The 21,824-nt window shown below is 40.1% G+C and overlaps 1 protein-coding gene across 1 annotated transcript in view; it reads right to left on the reverse strand.

The window, feature by feature from the left end:
- Window positions 1-6,977, reverse strand: part of LOC140206085 (regulator of G-protein signaling 5-like) — a 45,865-nt gene extending 38,888 nt beyond the window's left edge. The window contains exon 1 of the mRNA XM_072274215.1: window positions 6,860-6,977. Coding sequence (XP_072130316.1) covers window positions 6,860-6,903 — 44 coding nt within the window. The 5' untranslated portion in view covers window positions 6,904-6,977. The remainder of the gene's footprint in view (window positions 1-6,859) is intronic.
- Window positions 6,978-21,824: the final 14,847 nt, after the last annotated feature.

Here is a 21,824-nt window from a genome sequence, read left to right on the forward strand (position 1 = left end):
TAATATCATGGGCATATATTGTGAAATCTTTTTGTTTTGCAGCAGCAGTTTGTTGCAATTCATCATAATAAAATCCATAACCTACAATAAGTGTTTATAAAAAAAAATTAAAGGAGTAGTGTAAAACGAAAGGAAAAAAAAATCTGAGGAATGTTCATTGGTTCAACGTCCATTCAGAATCTGATGGCGGAGGGGAAGAAGCTGTTCCTGAAATGCTGAGTGTATGTCTCGAGGTTCCCGTACCACCTGCTTGATGGTAGCAATGAGAAGAGCGCACGTCCTGGATGATGGGGGTTCTTAATAATGAATGCTGCATTTTTGAGGCATCACCTTTCGAAGGTTTTCTGGATGCTGGGAGTCTAGTGCCCATGATGGAGCTGGCTGAGTTTACAACTTACTGCAGCTTTTCCCCGATCCTGTGCAGTGGCCCCGCTATACCAGATGGTGATGCAGCCAGTTAGAATGCTCTCCAAGGTGCATCTGTAAAACTCTGCAAGTGCCTTTGGTGACATACCATTTCTGCTCAAATTCCTAATGAAATACTGCTGCTGTCATGCCTTTTTTTTAATTGCATCAATATTTTCGGGCAAAGGTAGATCCTCAGAGATATTGACACACAGGAACTTAAAACTGCTCACCAGTTCCACTTCTGATCCCATGATGAAGACTGGTGTGCGTTTCCTGGACTTACCCTTTCTGAAGTCCATAATCAACTCCTTGGTCTTACTGATGTTGAGTGCAAGGTTATTGCTGTGACCCCACTCAACCAGCTGATCTGTCTTATTCCTGTAAGTCTCCTCGGCACCATCTGAAATTCTGCCAACAAATTTATAGCCACATTGTCATGGGTGTAGAGAGAGTAGAGCAGTGGGCTATGCCTGCATCCTTGGGTTGTGTCAGCGAGGAGGAGATATCATTTCCGATCCACATAGACTGTGGTCTCAGAAGATCAGTATCAGGAAGTTAAGGATCCAGTTAATTCTAAGAATGAAGGAGAGTACAATGAGGCTAACACAGCAGCAGAAATCTTTGAGGTGCTCTTTTTATTGCTTGATTCTCCTGGGCATCAGCAGTTCATCCATCTCACATTGATGTGCAACAGTGACTCCTCCCCTTGTGTCCCCATCTTCTCCCACACAAAGCAATCCTGATTCCAGGTAAGCACCTCTTCTCCAGTCTCTTTATTGTCCATGACCAATTCATGTCTTTCCATTCAGCACAAGAAGAGGCAAGATATGAAAAAAAAATCCTTTCACATGGGATAATCGTAGAACAGTCGTATCAATAAAACAGTATCTAACTCACCAGATGCAAATCCTTCCTCTCCTACGGAGTTATATGTGATGTAATGCCTGTGCTTTCAAAAGAACTGTTAGAGGTGTGCAATATCATGAACAGTTATGTAGGGGCAGGAGAGAGAATTTATTCCCATTGCTGTGTTTTCATAGATCTGAGGGTATATAATTTAAAGTGATGGTTACTAAACAAGGGTAGGTACGAGGAGAAACAGATTTATGTAATAAGAGGACTTCACTATCTGTAAGGGTGATGAAACAGAATTATGCAAAGGATGGGTGGCTTGGTAGCGTAGTGAATAGCACAATCCTTTACAATATAAGCAAGCTAGGTTCAATTCCCGCCACTGTCTGTATGTTCTCCCCACGACAGCCTGGGTCTCCTCTGGGTGCTCTGCTTTCCTCCAAGGGTCCAAAGATTCTTGGAGGAAGGTTAATTGGTAATTGAATTGAATTGACTTTATTTCTTACATCCTTCACATACATGAGGAGTAAAAATCCAGCTCCATCTGAATGTGCAATGTGCAATCATAGTCATTTATAATAACTTATAATAAATAGAACAGACAATGTAACCAATAGAAATGCACCCTAATCAGCGTGAGCTAATCAGTCTGATGGCCTGGTGGAAGAAGCTGTCCCAGAGCCTATTGGCCCTGGCTTTTATGCTATGGCACCGCTTCCTGGATGGTAGCATCTGGAATAGATTATGGTTGGGGTGATGTGGGCCCCTAATAATCCTTTCTTCCCACCTGTCTTTGTACATGTCCTGAATCATGGGAAGTTCACAACTACAGATGCGCTGGGCTGTCTGCACCACTCTCTACAGAATCCTGTGACTAAGAGAGGTACATTTCCCATACCAGGCAGTGATACAGCCAGTCAGGATGCTCTCAGTTGTGCCCCCGTAGAAAGTTTTTAGGATTTGGGGGCCCATACCAAACTTCTTCAACGATCTGAGGTGAAAGAGGCATCGTTGTGCCTTTTTTTACCACAAAGCTGTGTGTACAGATCATGCGAGGTCCTCAGTGATGTGGATGCCGAGGAACTTAAAAGCTGTTTACCCTCTCAGCCCCAGATCCATTGATGTCAATAGGGGTTAGCCCGTCTCCATTCCTCCTGTAGTCCACAACCAGCTCCTTTGCTTTTGCAATATTGAGGGAGAGGTTGTTTTCTTGACACCACTGTAACTTCTTGACTTCTTCCCTGTAGGCCACCTCATTATTGTAAGTTGTTGTAATTAGGCTAGTGTTAAATCAGGGGTTGCTGGGCGATGTGGCCCAAAGGGTTGGAAGGGTCCTTTCTCTACAGTACCTGAATTAATTAAATAATAAAATAGTATACTCCTATGCCATATAATTGATTATACTAGCTAGACACTACCGCTTCAGATCCATGCTGGGATCCCTGTTGTGTGGCACCCTTTCCACAGCAAAGGGCTGAGATGGACAATCTCTTCTTCCCGTTAGTGTGTTCATTGCAGAAATGGTTTGCGTTCTGTACTGCCTTATAACTACATAGTACATCGACAGATCCTCAAGTGCAGCATCTGTATCCAGCTGAGCTTAAACAATCTTCTGGGCTCTGACCCGAACGTTTCAAGACTGCCCCTTCATTGGCCATCTGATCTTACATCTCGGGGATCTGCGAGTTGTCAGGTGGAACCCAGTCTCTGCTTTATCAACCTCAATAGAGACAGAGGGTCCTGGGTTCTGATCTGATGGAACACCCTCACAGGGAATGACTTCTCTGGAGGGGATATTAACTGTCCTTTGCTACAACTTCAGAAGATTGTTTGGATATCCCTAGTGAGATTAATGCTCTACAATAGAACTATCAAGGTCACAAAATGAATTTTGCACATGATCGTAGTTCACTTACTGTGGACATCAAAGCCAAAATAACCAAATATTTAATTCCATCACCACGAGACTCCCATACTCTTGTCCCCTAATGTCCAGCACTAGGATCCGACCCCTCCCCATGCAGCTGAGAGTTGGCCAAAGGGCCACTTTCGGAACTCTGCCTTCTTGTCATGCTCTGTGCTATCTTCACCCGAGAGGAGGGAAGCAAGAGATCCATGAGCAAGAGTAGCGGAATACATAGACTGGATGAATGCTTGTTGGGGGTAAATATGAAGGAAATGCACACTGCTGCATAAAGCTGAAGGGAAGTGTCACCGATGGCTGGACGGGGAGGCATGTGTGAAGAAATTTGTGTATTGTAGAAAAGTGCACACAGTAATGTTTGGCAGCAGGTTGGAGAGTTCCGAGTGAGCAGATTAGAATGATGCACACATCAGGGTGCAAGTGAATATACCCTCAGTGGCTACTTTATTAGGTACACCTGCTCTTTAATGCAAATTGAAGCTCTTAATGCTCTTTAATCAGCCAATCATGTGGCAGCAACTCAATGCATAAAAGCAGATATCATCAAGAGCTTTAGTTGTTGCTCAGACCAAACAACAGAATGGGGAATAAATGTGATACAAGCGACTTTGACCCGGAATGATTGTTTGTGCCAGACGGGATTGTTTGAGTAATCTGATCTGAGATTTTCACGTACAACAGTCTCTGGACTTTACAGAGAATGGTTCAGAAATCATAAAATCCAGTGAGCAGCTGTTCTGAGAGCAAAAATGCTTTGTTATTGAGAGAAGTCCGAGGAGAATGGGCAGACTGGTTGAAACTGGCAGGAAGGTGACAGGAGGTACCTAATAAAGTGCCCACTGGGTGTATCTCAGTACAATGCCACCTTACCTGGATCGGTCATTAAAATGGTTTAACTATTAAATCCAGAATGGTGACAGATCCAGAATGACTGGTTAGCTCTTGGGCAACCTGTGCCCATAGACTTGTTGCACTAGCAAGCTCCTTCCTCTATTATTGGGCAAGAGTTTTGCCCTTGAAACGCATAACAATCAATAGTTTTATCCAGGGAAGAGTCACCAAACTGAGGCAAGGGTTCTGAACATGCAGGTACTTTCTATTCTCATCTTCGGAATCCATCAAATTTCAGATTTGAAGGACAGTCATTGTACAAATTGGCTTACCTGTGTCATCAATAGCATATGTCCATGAATTGCTTGCAAAACTCAAACAGTATATAATATTACAAGGGATTAAAGCCACTGACAGATAATGCTGGTTTGTGGACTATTCCTGCTTTGTCACACCCCGACCTCAGCTGCCAGTGTATTGGAAATTTGCAAAGCTGTCCACTTGTTAGCAATCCGTAACTTTAATGATACCATTTTCTCTTGTACATCAAATGAAACGGCAAACAAAGTACTCATATATTGTTACTATCTCAGGAACCAAGTTGTGACTATAAGACTTGCTAGTTGCATTAGTACTCGAAAAGGAAAATAAACATTTATTTTATATTATAATAGCTATTTTGGATTAGAGAAATGGAATTGACAAAAATGATCAATTTTTAATTATATTTTTACATCTTAGCACATTACCTGAGATTATGCCCATCTGTCTTGTATTGCACCTGTCTATAGACTTAATTTTACATTTTTAATGAACGATATCCTCAACTCTGTTAAACTTGAAGTACAACTTGTATTGCATTCTAGAGAAACATGATTAAATTCATAATTTTGTGCTGAATTTGTGCTCACTTGAACAGAGCATGCTGTAACGAACATCATTTATATCACAGCATAATGGGAATGGAAAAGAATTTCAAAGTCAAATCTGAACAATAAGATAGAAAGAATTGAATTGTCTGAAGTGGTTAAATAATACATTAGCTGAATCTTACAGTCACTGTTGCGTAAATCATACATTTACAGATCAGGCCAATATTTTATTTTTGAAGGTCAATAAGATCACTTCATTTAAGTCAACTTACAGCACATTATTAATGTGCATTTATTGCAGTTCAACAGAGGAAAAGCAGGACATTATACTCATGTGAAAGATTGTATTAGATTAGGTAACATTAACTTCAGGCATATGTAAAATAGGTAATATCAGATCATACACCTTTACATTAAAAATGTCTCCCAATTTCCATTGCTTCATTGACATGAATATCCAGTGTTAAAATAACCCCTGTATTATCTGAATAGTTGTGCTGCTTGACTGGCTAAATTGCAAAATTACAATTCAATGATAAACTATGATTACAGATTCTGCTGAAATGAGATTAAACACATTACACAAAGAAGTCTAATGTGCATATTACCAGCCATGTTAACTCATATAGACTCACTGTCTTAGAGATATTCCCTTTGTTTTAACCATCCCTTCCCCTCCTTCTCTCTGACTGAACTCTAACTTGTTTCTCTCTCTACCGGTTCTGATGAAGGGTCACAGACCTATACTGTTAACTTTAACTCTATCCACAGATGCTGCTTGATGTGCTGAGTGTTTCCAGCACTTTTTTTTTTATTATTTATTGAGATACAGCACAGTATAGGCCCTTTTAGCCCTTTGGGCCATTCCACCCAGCAACCCCAGCCTAACCACAGGACAATTTACAATGACCAATTAACCTAATGGGAGGAAACCTGAGGACCCAGAGGAAACCCACACGGTCATGGGAAAAACTCACAAATTCCTTACAGGCAGCAGAGGGAATTGAACCTGGGTCATTGGTATTGTAAAGTGTTGTGCTAACCACTACCCAATACCCCCAAATCATTTAATCTTATAATCTTCCCTAAATAATTTTCTGTGGTTTCGGCTTGTGCATTTTATCATAAAGATGCATTCTTTCTTGTGGAGAACATTATAATGAAGCTAATAATAGTATATGTTTTTTAAAAAATCATGGTATGTATCAACATAATGACATGAACCATTACTCATACATTAATTGCAATTGCAATACAGTTTGAGGCCAAATGACTAAAATAAAAAGGGCTGCATTCTTAACAAAAACATTGGCTTTGCAACTATTCTGATAAAAATGTAATTGATTTTCTTTCACGTAATAAACAATTTGAAGTCCTACAAATTGAAGATGATTCCAACAATCTAAATATTTAATTCATCACATTTATTTACTTGCTTCTGGAGTGAAAAGTACAGGACTCCTCTCAGATCTATCTCTGTTGAATTGAAGTTGCCTTATTGTCAACAGACCTTTCATGTAACACTAACATAAACTTTTTCTGCTCCATCGATTCATTAGTGCTGTGAAGTATTTTAAGAGGGCGACAGTTTATAATATATCTCAAAATATTTACAGTTAACTATGAATTGTTGCCTGAGTCCTGGAGTTTTCCATTAAATATCCCAAAGCAGTGAAAGTCCCAAGACCTGAGAGGTAACAAGACAATTGTTAAATGTAATTATTTGTCCCATTTAGAAGGTACCTAAATCCCAGGCGATATTCTTACAATTAAAATTAGCTCTGGATGCTGCTCCGTGCAACAAGTCTACAGTTTAAGTGATAGGAGCCCATATTAATTACTACTAGAAAAGTGAATCTCTCGCAATAACACCAGCTCATTCACATTGATTGAAAATCATGAAGCATTCGAACAAGGACATATTTAATAGCTGGACATATGCTTAAACCAGAGCAGAAATACACTTTCTCACCTTTCGAGGCATGTTGCTGGTAATGCAGCTAACCCTTTGCACATTTTGCTGGCTTGGTCTTATTGTTTCTCACCAAAGTGATGTCTGCCTAAACTTGAGCTCCTTCTAGAGTGCACTGTTGAGCTTTGCAGATTATATACAGGCACTCTCCTCTTGAATGACGCCGGCTGGTCAGCCAATTAAATCTTTCAGAAGTGATTATAGTCCAGGGAGCACGTGAAAGTCACTCTGCGAAGAGGGGTCTGTAGACTATAGCCTCCAGCAGTAGAAATGGAAAGGTCAATTACAGTGGCAAGAAAATAATTTTTTTTTAAACAAGTTCCACAGATGGTTAATAGATTAAACCTAGTTATAGTTTTCTAAAAAACACATTTTCCTTGATCCAAAATGATCTTCAGGAGGAATTCATTGTATTTAGTGATCTACATGCTGCGCATGTCCTTAGAATGTTTGAAAATTCAAGACTTGTTACGTGTTTGCGAAAGAAAACAGGTGAAGGAATTTCCAAGTGAACAGTAGGCATGCTAAAAGCAGACAACTTGTGAGCTGTAGTCAAAACTTGCTAATGATGAAGGAAGTTGTAACTTGAAAAGCATTTGTGAGTTTTCCCAGAACTGGAGGCTGATCTAGGATAGATAAGTAACATGATAAAGTGCAGAATGGAAACAGAAATAATTCAAATACAAATGGTAACAAGCTATTAAAAATTTAGGGTAGAAGTCGGTATTAAATGGAGCGTTCGTAAGAACTATACAACATCTAGAGTTTTATATATCAAGTTACAAAGGGAAGTTATTTTTATTTCAGTGTATCTGTGTTTGAGTGTTCTGTGTGAACGAATAATTGTGGTTCTTGTCATTATTTTTGCAGACACAGTGGAATTAGACCTGTGAACAAACATTCTGGTACTTTAAACCCTTAACCATTATTTCCCTGAGAATCTGGTGTTTTCTGTCACTTTGGTTTGTGAATACACTCTAATATCACTTCCTGCAACTTTGCTGGATTAAATAATTTTTAAGTATCAGAGTGATACATCAGTCAAACATGCCAATGAACAGATTCCTTTGGTGAAAAAATACCAGCACGTTTTTGCTGAAATATGCAATAATCGGTTTCCCTGGTTGACTGCAACCGTAATAGCTTGTTGTTATCTATTATTCTCTCAATCATTAAAATCTGGAATGACTATCAAATTACTCTTGTTTAAATTCCACAGAGGGACCATTGAGTGTAATATTTTTGCTTAAGAAAAATGATACATTGGAGAAATACTCCCATTTGTGTTGATTCCTCATTCTTCCTTTTGTTGCCTCTAGACTTGACTGTCCCACAATACTTGCAGCCAGCTTCCCGAATTCCACTCTCTATTAAAAATGTAATCCAAAACTGTACTATGTCATAACCCATACTAAATCTTGTTCACTAGTTACTCATCTACGTGCAGGCCTGAAGTGGTTCCTCATTAAGCACAGTGTCAGTTGTAAATCTCTGGTCCTTAACTTTAATTTTCTCCACTGTGGTATTTGTATGTAGACTCATATACATTAACTGTTTAAGTACAATTGTTACATTAAGACGGGAAGAGTTGATATTTTCTTAAGAAACCGAGTCCTGTGGTATAGTATTGCAATAATGAATGTGTCATACTTCAATTGAAAGCTATTTGCCGTAACAATAAAGCACACTCCCTTGATGCTAATATATACAAGAGGAAAGTTTATTTTGGGAAGCATTGGGTGAGCAGTGATCTTGCCATGTACGAAAGATGGGACTGTTTCTTTGAACCTTTCTAGGTTGGAGAGACAGGAATGGGAGGGATCAGATTCTGGGATTTCTGTCAGACTGGAGGAATGCAAAGGAGGTAGAGAAGATCATGGGCAAGAGTGTTCACAGAAGAATTAGCTGTGGGCATGAAACAAGCGTAAAATAAGGTCCCACCTAACATGAGAGTTAAAATAAAATCCAACTCAAACATGCTGGTCAGGTATGTGTCTTCCTTCTGCTTATTGATGATCACAGAATTCCTGAATTATAAATGGAATTGGGCACTTCAGCATTGCATCTGCGGGATCAATATCTCACATGCAAAGCTAGACCAGTTCAAAGAGACAGAGAATGGAAAATCATTGGTGGAGTTTGCTCAGTATGGAGTCGCTTAAGTAAGTACGGATAGGCTTTGAAGTGGCCCAGTGAAGACAGAGGTCGTGAGAAAAGCTGCCGAGGGACAGAGAATCATAGGGTAAGTCTTCTAATGGAAAGTAGTGAAGGGGAATAGTGTAGGAAACAAGATCCGAAACAAGATTCTGAACTCCAAAACCCAGAAGGATGTGAAAAAATGCATAATGTGCAGGTTTATCCAACATGTCCAGTGAATAAACCTATCTGCCAGCAATGTGGATATGATAATGATGATGAGATATCAGGCACATGACTATCCTAAGGCAGTGGTCTCTATGGAACAGAAGTCACACCAGAGTGAATGCTAACTAGGGTCAGTTTGGAAATTACAAGAAAAGGTATGGCAGCACAAAAAGCAATTCTATGTTTTAAAGGATCTACCACACAGTTTGCAACTACTATGTAGCTTTTAAGGCAGAAAAACAGCAGCAACAAAAGTGATACAGTTGTGTCTATCATAACAAGAGAATAGAAGACTGTGTTAGATCAAAAGGCAAAGGCTTACAACATTTGCCAAAGAAAACAGTAAGCCAGAGAAATGAGAAAAAAAAACAACATAATTCAACAAGCAACAAAGAAGGCTTTGATGAGGAGATGGAAAGGAGAATACAAGAGTAAGCTCCCTAGAAAATGAAAACAAGTTATAGGACCTGCTATGGAGCAGCAAAGAAGTCAAATGAGCTAAAATGAATGCAGATCACCAGCAGACTAAGAAAGGAAAAATTATATTGGAGAATAAGGAGAAAGAAACAAATATTTCATGTATGTCCTCACAGAAGAAGACAGAGGAAACTGCCATAAATAGCAGAGGGCTAGCGGTCTAGAATATTTAAGGGGCTCAAATAAGGTAACATTGGTACAGAATTGATAAAATTGATAAAAAAAACATATTGTGACTGGAAGATGATAAACTGTCAGGACCAGATGATCTACACCCTAGGATTTTGAAAAGGAGATTGTTTGGTCGCCATCTTCTAAAACAATTGCCACAGGTTTGGAGCTAGCGACTGTAGTCCCACTATTTAATAAAGGAGGGAGAGGTTAAACAAGGATATATGGACTGGTTGTGTTGAGATTAAGTGGTGAGGATAATGCTGGATACTGGGATGAAAAATGTAACAATAAAGTGTTTGGAAAATAGTAATAGATCTGGTCAGTATCAACAAAGACTTATTAAAAAGAAGTCAAGTTTGACAAATCCATTGGAATTTTTGAGCTAGTCACTTTCAGACTGAATAAAAGGAAACCAGTTGATCTGGAGCATTTAGATTTTCAGAAATCTTTCAGTAAAGTGCTAAACAATAGTTCAATAGTTCCATCCAGTATCAAAGATATGTATACAATCTACACCCCAAATTTCCTTTTCTTCACATTCATCCACGAAAACAGAAGAGTGCCCCACAGAATGAGTGACAGTTAAAACATTAGAACCCCAAAGCCCCCCCACTGCCCCCTCCCACTCACAAGCAGCAGTAAAGCAATGACTTTCTCCCATCCCACAAAAAGAATCAGCACCTTCCACCCACCAAGCATGCAAGAGTAAAGGCCTCCAAGAATGACCATGATCTGCATTGCAATAAAAACTAATCATTCACCCGACAATTTGACATGCCACAGGTTCTCTCTCTCCTTAATAGAGAGAAAAAGAGTTGTCCCCCTTTCACAGTGAGAGGCTTGACATAACAAAACAACTCGCTGGGTACAGAGCCTCTGACAGCTGATCCGCTATTCCCCCATGTTCGAATCAGCTTAGAATCAGCCCATCCACAGGGCCGCCAAAGCTCGGAACCCTGAAGGGGCTCTAGTCTTCTAGGGATAGTGAAAAGCGACCTGCCATAAGCCCCACAAAGGACTTAGGTCTAAGTGTAACCTCAGGTAAGTGTCTTCGACAGAACCCCATCCACCATGAAAAGGGAAAAGAGAGACATCAAAGGTAGAAAAATAAAGACAAACAAAGGTAGCACACACAGTATGAGTTATTATATTGAAAAGGATTGAATAGTCATTGCTGAATAGACAATAAACAAAGTGTAAGGGTAAATTGTGGTTTGAGAGGTTATGCCTATTTTGGTGCTATTGGTAACACAGCTGTAAAGAGTTACTTGGATTAGAGGGTCAAGTTTATTATATCCAAGTTTGCAGATAATATGTGGCATTGTAGACAATGAGAGGGATGTAGAAAGACATCAAAAGGATCATGGATGCTTTGTGTTGAGACAGAGAAATGGATGGAATATAATGTGGAAAAATATGAGGACGTCCACTTGGACAGGAAAAAAATCTGTCAAATGTCCTCTCAACTTTCTTTAGCAGATAAAGAGGCACTAGGTTATGTTGTCTGGGGACTTCAAGAAGGTACTCAATAAGATTCAATGATTCAAAGTCCATTTATCAAAGTATATATGTTTATAATCTTGAAATTCTTCTTCCCCACAGACAGCCACGAAACAAAGAAAACCAAAAAAAAACATGGAACCTGTTCAAAGAAAAACATCACCACTCCCCCCACCCCAATGCACAAAAAATCACGCAAACAGCAACAAAAAACCAACAAAAACCCCAAAAGCACCACCACTCTCCCTACCCCAATGCGCAAAAAATCACGCAAACAGCAACAACAAAAAAATGAAAAACACAGAATATAAAACATAAAATCGAAAGAGTCCATGCATATTCAGTTCAACTCAGTTTGTTATCTGCCAGCCGCCCTGATCAAAATCACCCAAAATAGCAACAAAGGAAGGAGGAACCAGAAAACAGAAACACATCGTGACATGAACCATGGAGGCCAATCCACAAACCACGTCAACTAAATCTTGCCCAAGACCCAGAAATCCAGCACTATCTTCTGACTGCATCGAGGGACAGAGACCATTCAAATGCAGAGACCTTTGGGAGCTTCAGGATGGCACTGAAACCGCCCCCCGCCCCCGCCCCCCCGCTTCGATGATTTCAATCTTCCTCGGTGCTTTAATCAGCCAGATCAGAGAAGAAATGTTGTCGATCATGGGCTCATTATAAGACTAGTAATCAGTAACTAGTGCAGTACTGCATGAGTTCTTTTCTTATTCATTGGGGAGAGATTGAATTGCGTTGGTGATAAGAGGAATCTGGAGTCCTTGTGCATAAATTACTGAGAGTAAATGTGCAATTATAGAAGGCAAATGGTATATTGTCCTTTAACCGAAAGGAATGAAGTACAAGGACAGCGATATATTCCGCTAATTATATAGGGCCCTGGTGAGACTGCATCAGGGTTGCTGTGAACAGGTCCAGTCTCCCTACCTAAGGTAAGATATAAATATTCCAGGATGCAGCAAGCATTTACTAGACTGAGAATAGCAGGTTTATTGAAAGAGGAGAGGTTAAATAGACTGAGGATTTACTCTCTAGACTTTAGAAGACTGAAGTTAATTTCACTAAAATGTTTAAAGTTCTTAAGGGATTTGACAGGGTAGATGCAAAGCTCATCTTTCCCTTGGCAGAGGTGTCTGAGGTCAGGACACCACTGAATTCAAACCATATGTGGCTCACATTGAGAGTTGGACATTTTGGATATGCAAGAGAGTGAAGTGTTTTGGGATGTTACAAGTTCTACATAAATCCAATTGTTGTTGCTCCTGTTACAGCTGTCTGGCAGCACCAGAATGAAGGAATATGAGTACAGAGGTAGTCATAACATTGTTTCAATATGTCAATTCAACTTCTTCTCTGTAATTCTCCTGAATAACCCAGAGGTCCACAAGACTGAATAAGGCCTAAACCTTCAAGTGATTGAGAGCAGGACACGTGAGCCAAGTCTGGTTTAAACTCCTGACCTCCTGGTTGGGCGTCCATCTGTCTGCCAACGGACCCAACAGTTTGAATCTGTATTGAAAAATGTAATTGAACTGGGGATGGGATTCTGAGTTTTTAAATACAGCAACGCCCTGGTTCAGGAACATCCTGTTTTTTCAAGAAGAAATTGTTCCTAGAAACAGGAAGCTCTTCTAAAAGGACTTTGCTGTTGTACTGAGTTTTAAGAAGCAAATTGTAAATATTTTTAAAGCAATGTGATGTTTGCCATTTCAGTTTAATTGTAATCTGAGGCCCTCCTCTGTCTGAGCTTTAGGCTAATATCCTCTTGTTGGAGATTGTTCTTCCCATTTGGCACCAGGAGTAGGCATAGCATGAATTTTACCCCCAAATGTAATATGTAATTAGCATTAAAGTACTGCTTGGAACTACCATGCTATTGACACAGTTGGATTAATCTGTGAACACAACATATGTCAATGATAATAAACATGATTTTGATTCTGATTGTGACTCTGGGATTAATTTTGTTGGATGAAGCATGTAAAAAAACAGCCAGAACCTTTTCTCAAAATAAAGAAAAGTGAATGTGAAAATAAGTACTCAGGAAATAACTGTTCCTTTCATTACAAGGGCTGTTATATGCAATTTTTTTTTCCTCAAAGCAATACATTTTGATGTCTTGTTTCTCTATCTTTTTCAGGGTTGTCCAACTAATTTTTGTTGTGGGCTACATTGATGTTTGCTATGGAAACCCAGAGAACATGTCTTAACTTTAAATCCAAACAACAGGAATTCTGCAGATGCTGGAAATTCAAACAACACCCATCAAGGTTGCTGGCGAACGCAGCAGGCCAGGCAGCATCTCTAGGAAGAGGTACAGTCGACGTTTCAGGCTGAGACCCTTCGTCAGGACTAACTGAAGGAAGAGTTAGTAAGAGATTTGAAAGTGGGAGGGGGAGGGGGAGATCCAAAATGATAGGAGAAGACAGGCGGGGAAAGGTTTTCAAAGATTGACTGCACAAACCTATCTGCAAATGGAGATTGAGGAGTCAAACAGAAAGGTCCTTTCAATCAACACTCACAAGGAACTGTTCCAGTGTAATCGTCTCATCTTTGGCGTAGCTTCGACTCCAGGAATTTGGCAAAAAGCAATGGACCAAGTGCTTGAAGATGTCCCAGGAATGCAATGCTACCTTGATGACATCATCCTGACTGGCAAGAATGATGAAGAGCACCTTCAGAACCTTGGAGGAGCTTACCAGGCTGAGAGAGTATGGGCTGTGTGCAAAGAGAGAGATGTGAGTTTTTCAGGAATGAAATCTCATATTGTGAACGTGTCAGTGACAAGCATGACTTGTATAAATCACAAGAGGAGACTGAATCCGAAAATGAGTCACAACTTAGGTCATACTTCGGTCTTGTAGACTACTACATAAGAACAGGAGTAGGCCTTCCGGCCCATCGAGCCTGCCCCGCCATTCATTAAGATCATGGCTGATCTGTCCGTAAACTCAGCTCCATCTACCTGCCTTTTCCACATAACCCTTAATTCCCCTACTATGTAAAAATTTATCTAACTGTGTCTTAAATATATTTAGTGAAGAAGCCTCAACTGCTTCCCTGGGCACAGAATTCCACAGATTCACCACTCTCTGGGAAAAACAGTTTCTCCTCATCGCCATCCTAAATCTTCTCCCCTGAATCTTGAGGCAATGTCCCCGAGTTCTAGTCTCACTTACCAATGGAAAAAACTTTCCTACTTCTATCTTATCTATCCCTTTCAAAATTTTATATGTTTCTATAAGATCCACTCTACTACCACTGCTTTCTCCCAAACACTGCTACAGTGCTGCATCCGTTGAACATACTGTTGCAGACAAGAACTAAGTGGGAATGGTTAGAAAGATGTGAAAGAGCATTCAGGGAAACAGAGACTGATAACATCCAAAGAACTGCTCAGTCATTATGACCCATCCCTGCCCATCAGACTGGAGTCTCAGAGATTTGCCTTACGGCATTGGGGCTGTTTGTCATGCACTATGAAAGATGGATCTGAACACCCAATTGTGCTTGCTGCAAGATCACTGATGAGCACAGAAGGCAACTAAGCAGATATCGACCTTGTATAGGGAATAAGGAAGTTCCACCACTACATCTATGGCCAAAAGTTTACTCTAGTGACAGACCATCAGCCTCTTGTGTCCATTTTCAATCCCAGGAAGGGAATTCCAGTGATATCTGCTACCCATTTACAACGTTGGGCACTGTTCCTAGGAGTCCGCTTTTATGTTCATGAGTACCAAATAATAGAGGTCCAGAGGCACTATGAGAACATTGTCTTAGTCAAGACACCTACCAGTCCTGATGCCACTCCACAGGTCCAGAGGCACTATCCTGAAAGGAACGGCACCACCCAAAAAAAACTCAATCTTTAGTGTGGTGAAGTTAGTTATGGACTGTTATTGTGAAAGCATGTTTATTTGGAATATGGTTTGTGAAAGGAAATTGAATGTTTTATGCATATTCAGTTTCATGTTCCTTTAATTGCATTGAACTGCTGCTGCTGCTAAGTTAACAAATTCCATGACACGTGCTGGTGATAATAAACCTGATTCAGAATCTAAAGGGGGAGGAAGTGTAATTCCTTTTAGAGCAATGACTCCTCTTCGCTCGACATATGGACTGTTGTCTATGCACGTGTGCTGATCTGTCGTCTTCGCACACACATTGCTCCCTCTCACCCCAGTTAAAGCCATCTCCCGCGTGCATGCCTTTGCTGAATTGATATATAGCTGCAGAGACACAACAGAGCTGGTTGTGTTTGTAACTTTCTGGAGCTTTTTCCGATCTTGTTTCGTAGGCCCTCCATACCAGATGGTGTTGTGACTAGTTAGAATGCTCTCCATAGTACATCTGTAAATATTTACGAGAATATTTGGTGGCATATCCAGTTTCCTCAAACTCCTAATGAAAGATAGCTACTGACATGCCATCTTTGTAACTGCATCGATATGTTGGGCCCAGGATAGATCTTCAGAGATGTTGAAACTCATGAACTTGCAACTACTCACACTTTCCACTGCAGATCCCTCGACGAGGACTGATGTGTGTTCCCAGAAGAAAGGAAATCAATTGGATGGCCTGAATCATTGTGGGCAATTTTCTTTCAGGCCATCAACTAATGCCATTGCTTTGTACTTCACCATGAAATCTGAGTGATAGCTGCACTGCATAAAAATCGATTCATACCACTTCAGGTTCACGCCTTTGTATAAGATTTGTTTTGTAAGAATGGAGTATGAGCCTTATTTGTTGAATTAGAGAATGTATGCTCAGATCTTTAAAGTTTTTTTTCTCCAAAGACTTGTGTTGTACAAGCTGATAAAATAACCACTAGGATAACAGAGAATCAGTGACCTTGATGCATCATGGGACAAGCAAGGCATTCTCTTAAACAATGGAAATAAAGACTTGAGAAGATAGAAGGAAGGACAGAGGCAATCTAAAGTAGAAGAGGTCAGTTCAATGTCAAGTTACGTGTTACAGAAATGAGAAACCCTTTTGCTAATAACCCACTCTGTGATTAGAAATTATTTAAAGAATACATAATTAATTTCTAAATGGAACTCCGTGTGGCAGATATATTGGGCAATTGATTTGCAAATGTCACAGAGTAATGATTTTATTGTTATAGCAAACTCTCTTCATTATAATTAATGAGGCATTTCTGCAAACCATAAATGCTGCTGAAAGGATTTATCTTCACAATTGAATTATCATATTTCCCCTGAAATTCGTATATGAGGAAATCAACTCTTTAAAATTTGATGTTCTTATTTGTCATCCATATATTGGTCATGTTAGCAGTAACATCATCTTTGATATTGCTGAAACCATAAAACTACAACTGATTTATCACCATCCTTAGGTACAAAAATCTACATTCAATGAAGGACTTTACCTCCGACACCTATGGTAGAATTCTCTACTGTGCTCCCCCTGTTCTTTTTCACCTTGGTTCACCTCGCTTCCAACAAGAGGTTGTATCTCACAGGCTAGTGGACATAATCCATGTGACTCCTAACCTATCTCTTACAACTCTATCATTTACTCTGACCAAACTAACACCCACCGGGACTATACAGCAGAGATTCTTTGACATAAGCGATGAAGGCTGATATCTCCACCACAAAAGTCCCTTCCTGCTGATCCAGCTAATAAGACCATAAAATCATAAGACATGGGAGCAGAATTAGGCCATTCTGCCTATTTGAGAATCTTTGCTATTCCATCATGGCTAATTTATTATCCCCCTCAAGCTCATTCTCCTGCCTTCCCCCCGTAACCTGATTTATCAAGAGCCTATCAAACTCCACCTTTTATATACCTAATGACTTGGACTGCATTGCTGTTTTTGGCAATGAATTCCACAAATTCATCACCCTCTGACTAAAGAAATTTTCTTCATTTCTTCTCTGAAAGGAGGTCCCTCAATTCTGAGGCTGTTGCCTCTGGTTCTAGACTCCCCCACTATAGGAAACAACCTCTCTACATCTATGTTATCCAGACCTTTCAAAAATCGATAGGTTGCAATGAGATGCTCCTCCTCATTCTTCTAAACACCAGGCCCAGAGCCATTAAATATTCCTCATATGTTAACCCTTTTATTCCTGGGATCCTTCTTCTGAACCTCCTCTGGACCCCGTCCAAAGTCAGCACATCATTTCTTAGATAAGGGGCCCAAAATTGCTTACATGTTCCAAGTGTGGGCTGACCAATGCCTTATAAATTCTCAGGATTATATCCTTGTTTTTGTACTCAAGTCCTCTCAAAATGAATGCAAACATTACGTTTTCCTTCCTTATGACTGATTCAACCTACAAGTTAACTTTTAGGGAATCCTGGACGAAATCTGCACCTCTGATTTTTGAATTTACAAAATAGTCCACACCTTTATTCCTCCTGCCAAGATGCATGACCATGCACTTCCCTATGTTATATTCCATATGCCACTTGCCTAATCCCCCAATCTGAAGTCCTTCTGCAGACACGCTCCTTTCGCAACGCTATCTGCCCTTCCACCTATTTTCGTATTGTCCACAAGCTTAGCCTCAAAGCCATCAATTTCTGCATCCAAATCATTGACATACAATGTGAAAAGAAGCAGTCTCAACATTATTCCTGCACACCACTAGTGACCGGCAGTCAGCCAGAATAGGCCCCCTTTTCCCTACTGCCAGTCAGCCAGACTTCTATCCATGCTAGTACCTTCACTGTAATGTCATGGGCTCTTGTTAAGCAGTCTCATGTGCAACACCTTGTCGAAGGCCGTCTGAAGATCCAAATTAGCACCATTGACTCAATCTTGGGGAGAGTTCCAGGCACCTCCAAGCTTTGCAATTCAGCACCCACTTTGGAACAGCGCATAAGACACTGGATACACTTTATGGACTCCTGGTGTTGCTGCTTCATCCAGTTCAGTTCTGGCATTCATGGCTCTGAGTTTACCAATCCCCTTCTCAAACAGCTTATTAACATGAAGCAGCTGTGCCAGCCTCTGGTGAGTGCCCCCCCCTCAATGTTCCCTTTAAATTTTTCCCTCTTCACCCTTAACCCATGTCCTCTGGTTTTTTTCTCCCCTAGCCTCAGTGGAAAAAGCCTGCTTGCATTTACTCTATCTATACCCATCATAATTTTATATACCTCTATCAAATCTCCCCTCATTCTTCTGCGCTCCAGGGAATAGAGTCCTAACCTATTCAACCTGTCTCTGTAACTGAGTTTCTCAAGTCCCGGCAACATCCTCGTAAACCTTCTCTGCACTCTTTCAACCTTATTAATATCCTTCCTGTAATTTGGTGACCAAAACTGCACATAATACTCCAAATTCGGCCTCACCAATGCCTTATACAACCTCATCATAACATTCCAGCTCTTATACTCAATATTTTGATTAATAAAGGCCAATGTACCAAAAGCTCTCTTTATGACCCTATCTACCGGTGACGCCACTTTTAGGGAATTTTGTATCTGTATTCCCAGATCCCTGTTTACTGCACTCCTCAGTGTCTTACCATTTATCTTGTATATTCTACCTTGGTTTGTCCTTCCAAAGAGCAATACCTCACACTTGTCTGTATTAAATTCCATCTGCCATTTTTCAGCCCATTTTTCCAGCTGGTCCAAATCCCTCTGCAAGCTTTGAAAACCTTCCTCACTGGCCACTACACCTCCAATCTTTGTATCATCAGCAAATTCACTGATCCAACTTACCACATTATCATCCAGATCATTGATATAGATGACAAATAACAATGGACCCAGCACTGATCCCTGTGGCACACCACTAGTCACAGGCCTCCACTCAGAGAAGCAATCCTCTACTACCACTCTCTGGCTTCTTCCATTGAGCCAATGTCTAATCCAATTTACTACCTCTGTATGTATACCTAGCCACTGACTCTTCCTAACTAACCTCCCATTCAGGACCTTGTCAAAGGCCTTACTGAAGTCCATGTAAACAACATCCACTGCCTTCCCTTCATCCACTTTCCTGGAAACCTCCTCAAAAAACTCTAATAGATTGGTTAAACATGACCTACCACGCACAAAGCCATGTTGACCCTCCCTAATAAGTCCCTGTCTATCCAAATACTTGTAGATCCTATCTCTTTGTATTCCTTCCAATAATTTACTTACTACTGATGTCAAATTTACTGGCCTATAATTTACCAGATTACTTTTAGAGCTTTTTTTAAAAAACAGAACAACATGAGTTATCCTCCAATCCTCTGGCACCTCACTCGTAGACACAGACATTTAAAGTATATCTGCCAGGGCCCCTGCAATTTCAACACCGGTCTCCTTCAAGGTCTGAGGGAATACTCTGTCAGGTCCTGGGGATTTATCTACTCTGATTTGCCTCAAGATAGCAAGCATCTCCTCCTCCTCAATCTGTATATGTTCCATGACCTCACTACTTGTTTTCCTTATTTCCATTGACTCCATGCCAATTTCCTTAGTAAATACAAATGCAAAAAACCCATTTAAGATCTCCCCCATTTCTTTTGCTTCCATCACATTCACTTTCAGTTTGCCTTTGGGAGACAATTATTCACTTGTGTAGTTGATTAGTATCACTAAGGTCTTCTCTAATGGTAGTTTAGAAAATAGTCTGTTGTAGTCAGCTAGTCAGCTTCTGAAATTATAGACAAAGTTGACCATGTATCTAGTTCCATTTTCATTTTTACACCAGATACATCTATTGTGATCCATATGATTTTGTGATCTGCTTCAGTAATTCTATGTAGTTCTAGACATGACGGCTCATCTTTGTCAGACTGTGTTGTCTGATTCTGTTTTACATTTGGTAACTTTATGCATTTGCTTAGTTTTGTGTTTGAAACATTTCACTTGGTTGTGCTTTTTGTCTGTCTTGCACACTCTCTTTATGTGACCTTGTCTGTAAGATTTTCTACAGACTTTTTCTTTGAACCAGAAGTCATTTGCATCATGGGAGGATTTGCCACATCGATAACATTTCTGGCTTTTTGCACCATTCAGGGACATTTTGTGCAATTCACTTTCTTAAACCTTCTTCATTAGTTCTGTTGCATCCTTTGCTGCAGTATCTAATAATATTGCAATCGTCAATGCTCGTTTTAAGGTAGGTCACTTTCTGACATGAGCCTTTTCTGATTGCTTTGAACACATATACCACATACAAGCCTGTCCCTTAATGCATCAGGAAGTCCATCTCTAAAGTCACAGAAGTGGGAACATTTATGCAGATCTGCTAAGTATTCAGAAATGCTTTCATGCTTTGACTGGCTCCTTTTGTCAGATCTAAATCTCTCAGCTACTACCAGCAGTTTAGGGTTCATGTGATTTTGAAAATTAATAATTTTGTTTGATGTCTTGCTTGCTGGCTTTTCAGAGGTTGTGAAGTTACACAAGAGACTGTATGTTCTAGTTCCCATTAAGTCAAGAACTGTCGTGGCTTTCTTTTCCTCATTCACGTTGCTCACACATTTCAACCTTCTCAATATACAACTCCCAGCCTTCATTAGCAGTATTGAATTCGTCAACTTCTCCAACTAAAGCCATTTTCACTTTTGAGTGTACAGTGTACTATGCGGTTATCCACGCGTCCCTTTATTAGTTTCTGTGACGGCTTTCTCTGTATTGTTTAACTCTTTCCTGTCACTGTTTCATCCTGTAGTCATCCCATAGCTGTTGGCGCAGTCGGTGATGTTCCCTGACATACTCATTCCCACTTTGTGACTTTGTAGCCACTTATCAATTATATAAAGGCACGTACGTAGGAGATGGCTTTAAATGGTGTATTCACATTGCAATAAGTGAGAGAAAGAACAATGCACGTGCACCAGACAACAGATCAATGTGCATGCGTAGACAACAGCCTATACCAAGTGCTGGGGGCAGGGGATATCATCACTCTAAAAGAAATAGATCTAAACATCACAAGCTCTATCCCAGACACTAGCCTCCCAAGCATCAAAGAAATCATCAAAAGGAGATACCTCAAAAAGTTGGCATACATCATTAAGACCCCCATCACCCAGGACATGCCCTCTTCTCACTGCTACCATCGAGGATGAAGTACAGGAGCCTGAAGACACACACTCAGCATTTTAGCAACAGTTTCTTCTCCACCGCCATGAGATTTCAGAATGGACAATGAATTCATGTATACTACCTCACTGTTTTTTTTCTTTTTTGTTCTCTTTTTGCAGTACCTATTTAATTTAAAATTTTTATATATTTCTTAATGCAATTTATAATTTTTAATTTAGAATGTAATCCTGCTGTAAAACAGCATAGTTCACAACATATGCCAGTGATATTAAACCTGACTTTAATTCTGGCTCATCTCTTAAAAACAGCACAAAACAGGAAAGGGAGCAGGTTAAGAAAAGAAGAAATGAAAATAAATCAAGATAAAATGGCGTTCGAGCAGAAATAA

This window comes from Mobula birostris, chromosome 12 (genome assembly GCF_030028105.1).
Source record: "Mobula birostris isolate sMobBir1 chromosome 12, sMobBir1.hap1, whole genome shotgun sequence".
Classification (NCBI taxonomy): Eukaryota; Metazoa; Chordata; class Chondrichthyes; order Myliobatiformes; family Myliobatidae; genus Mobula; species Mobula birostris.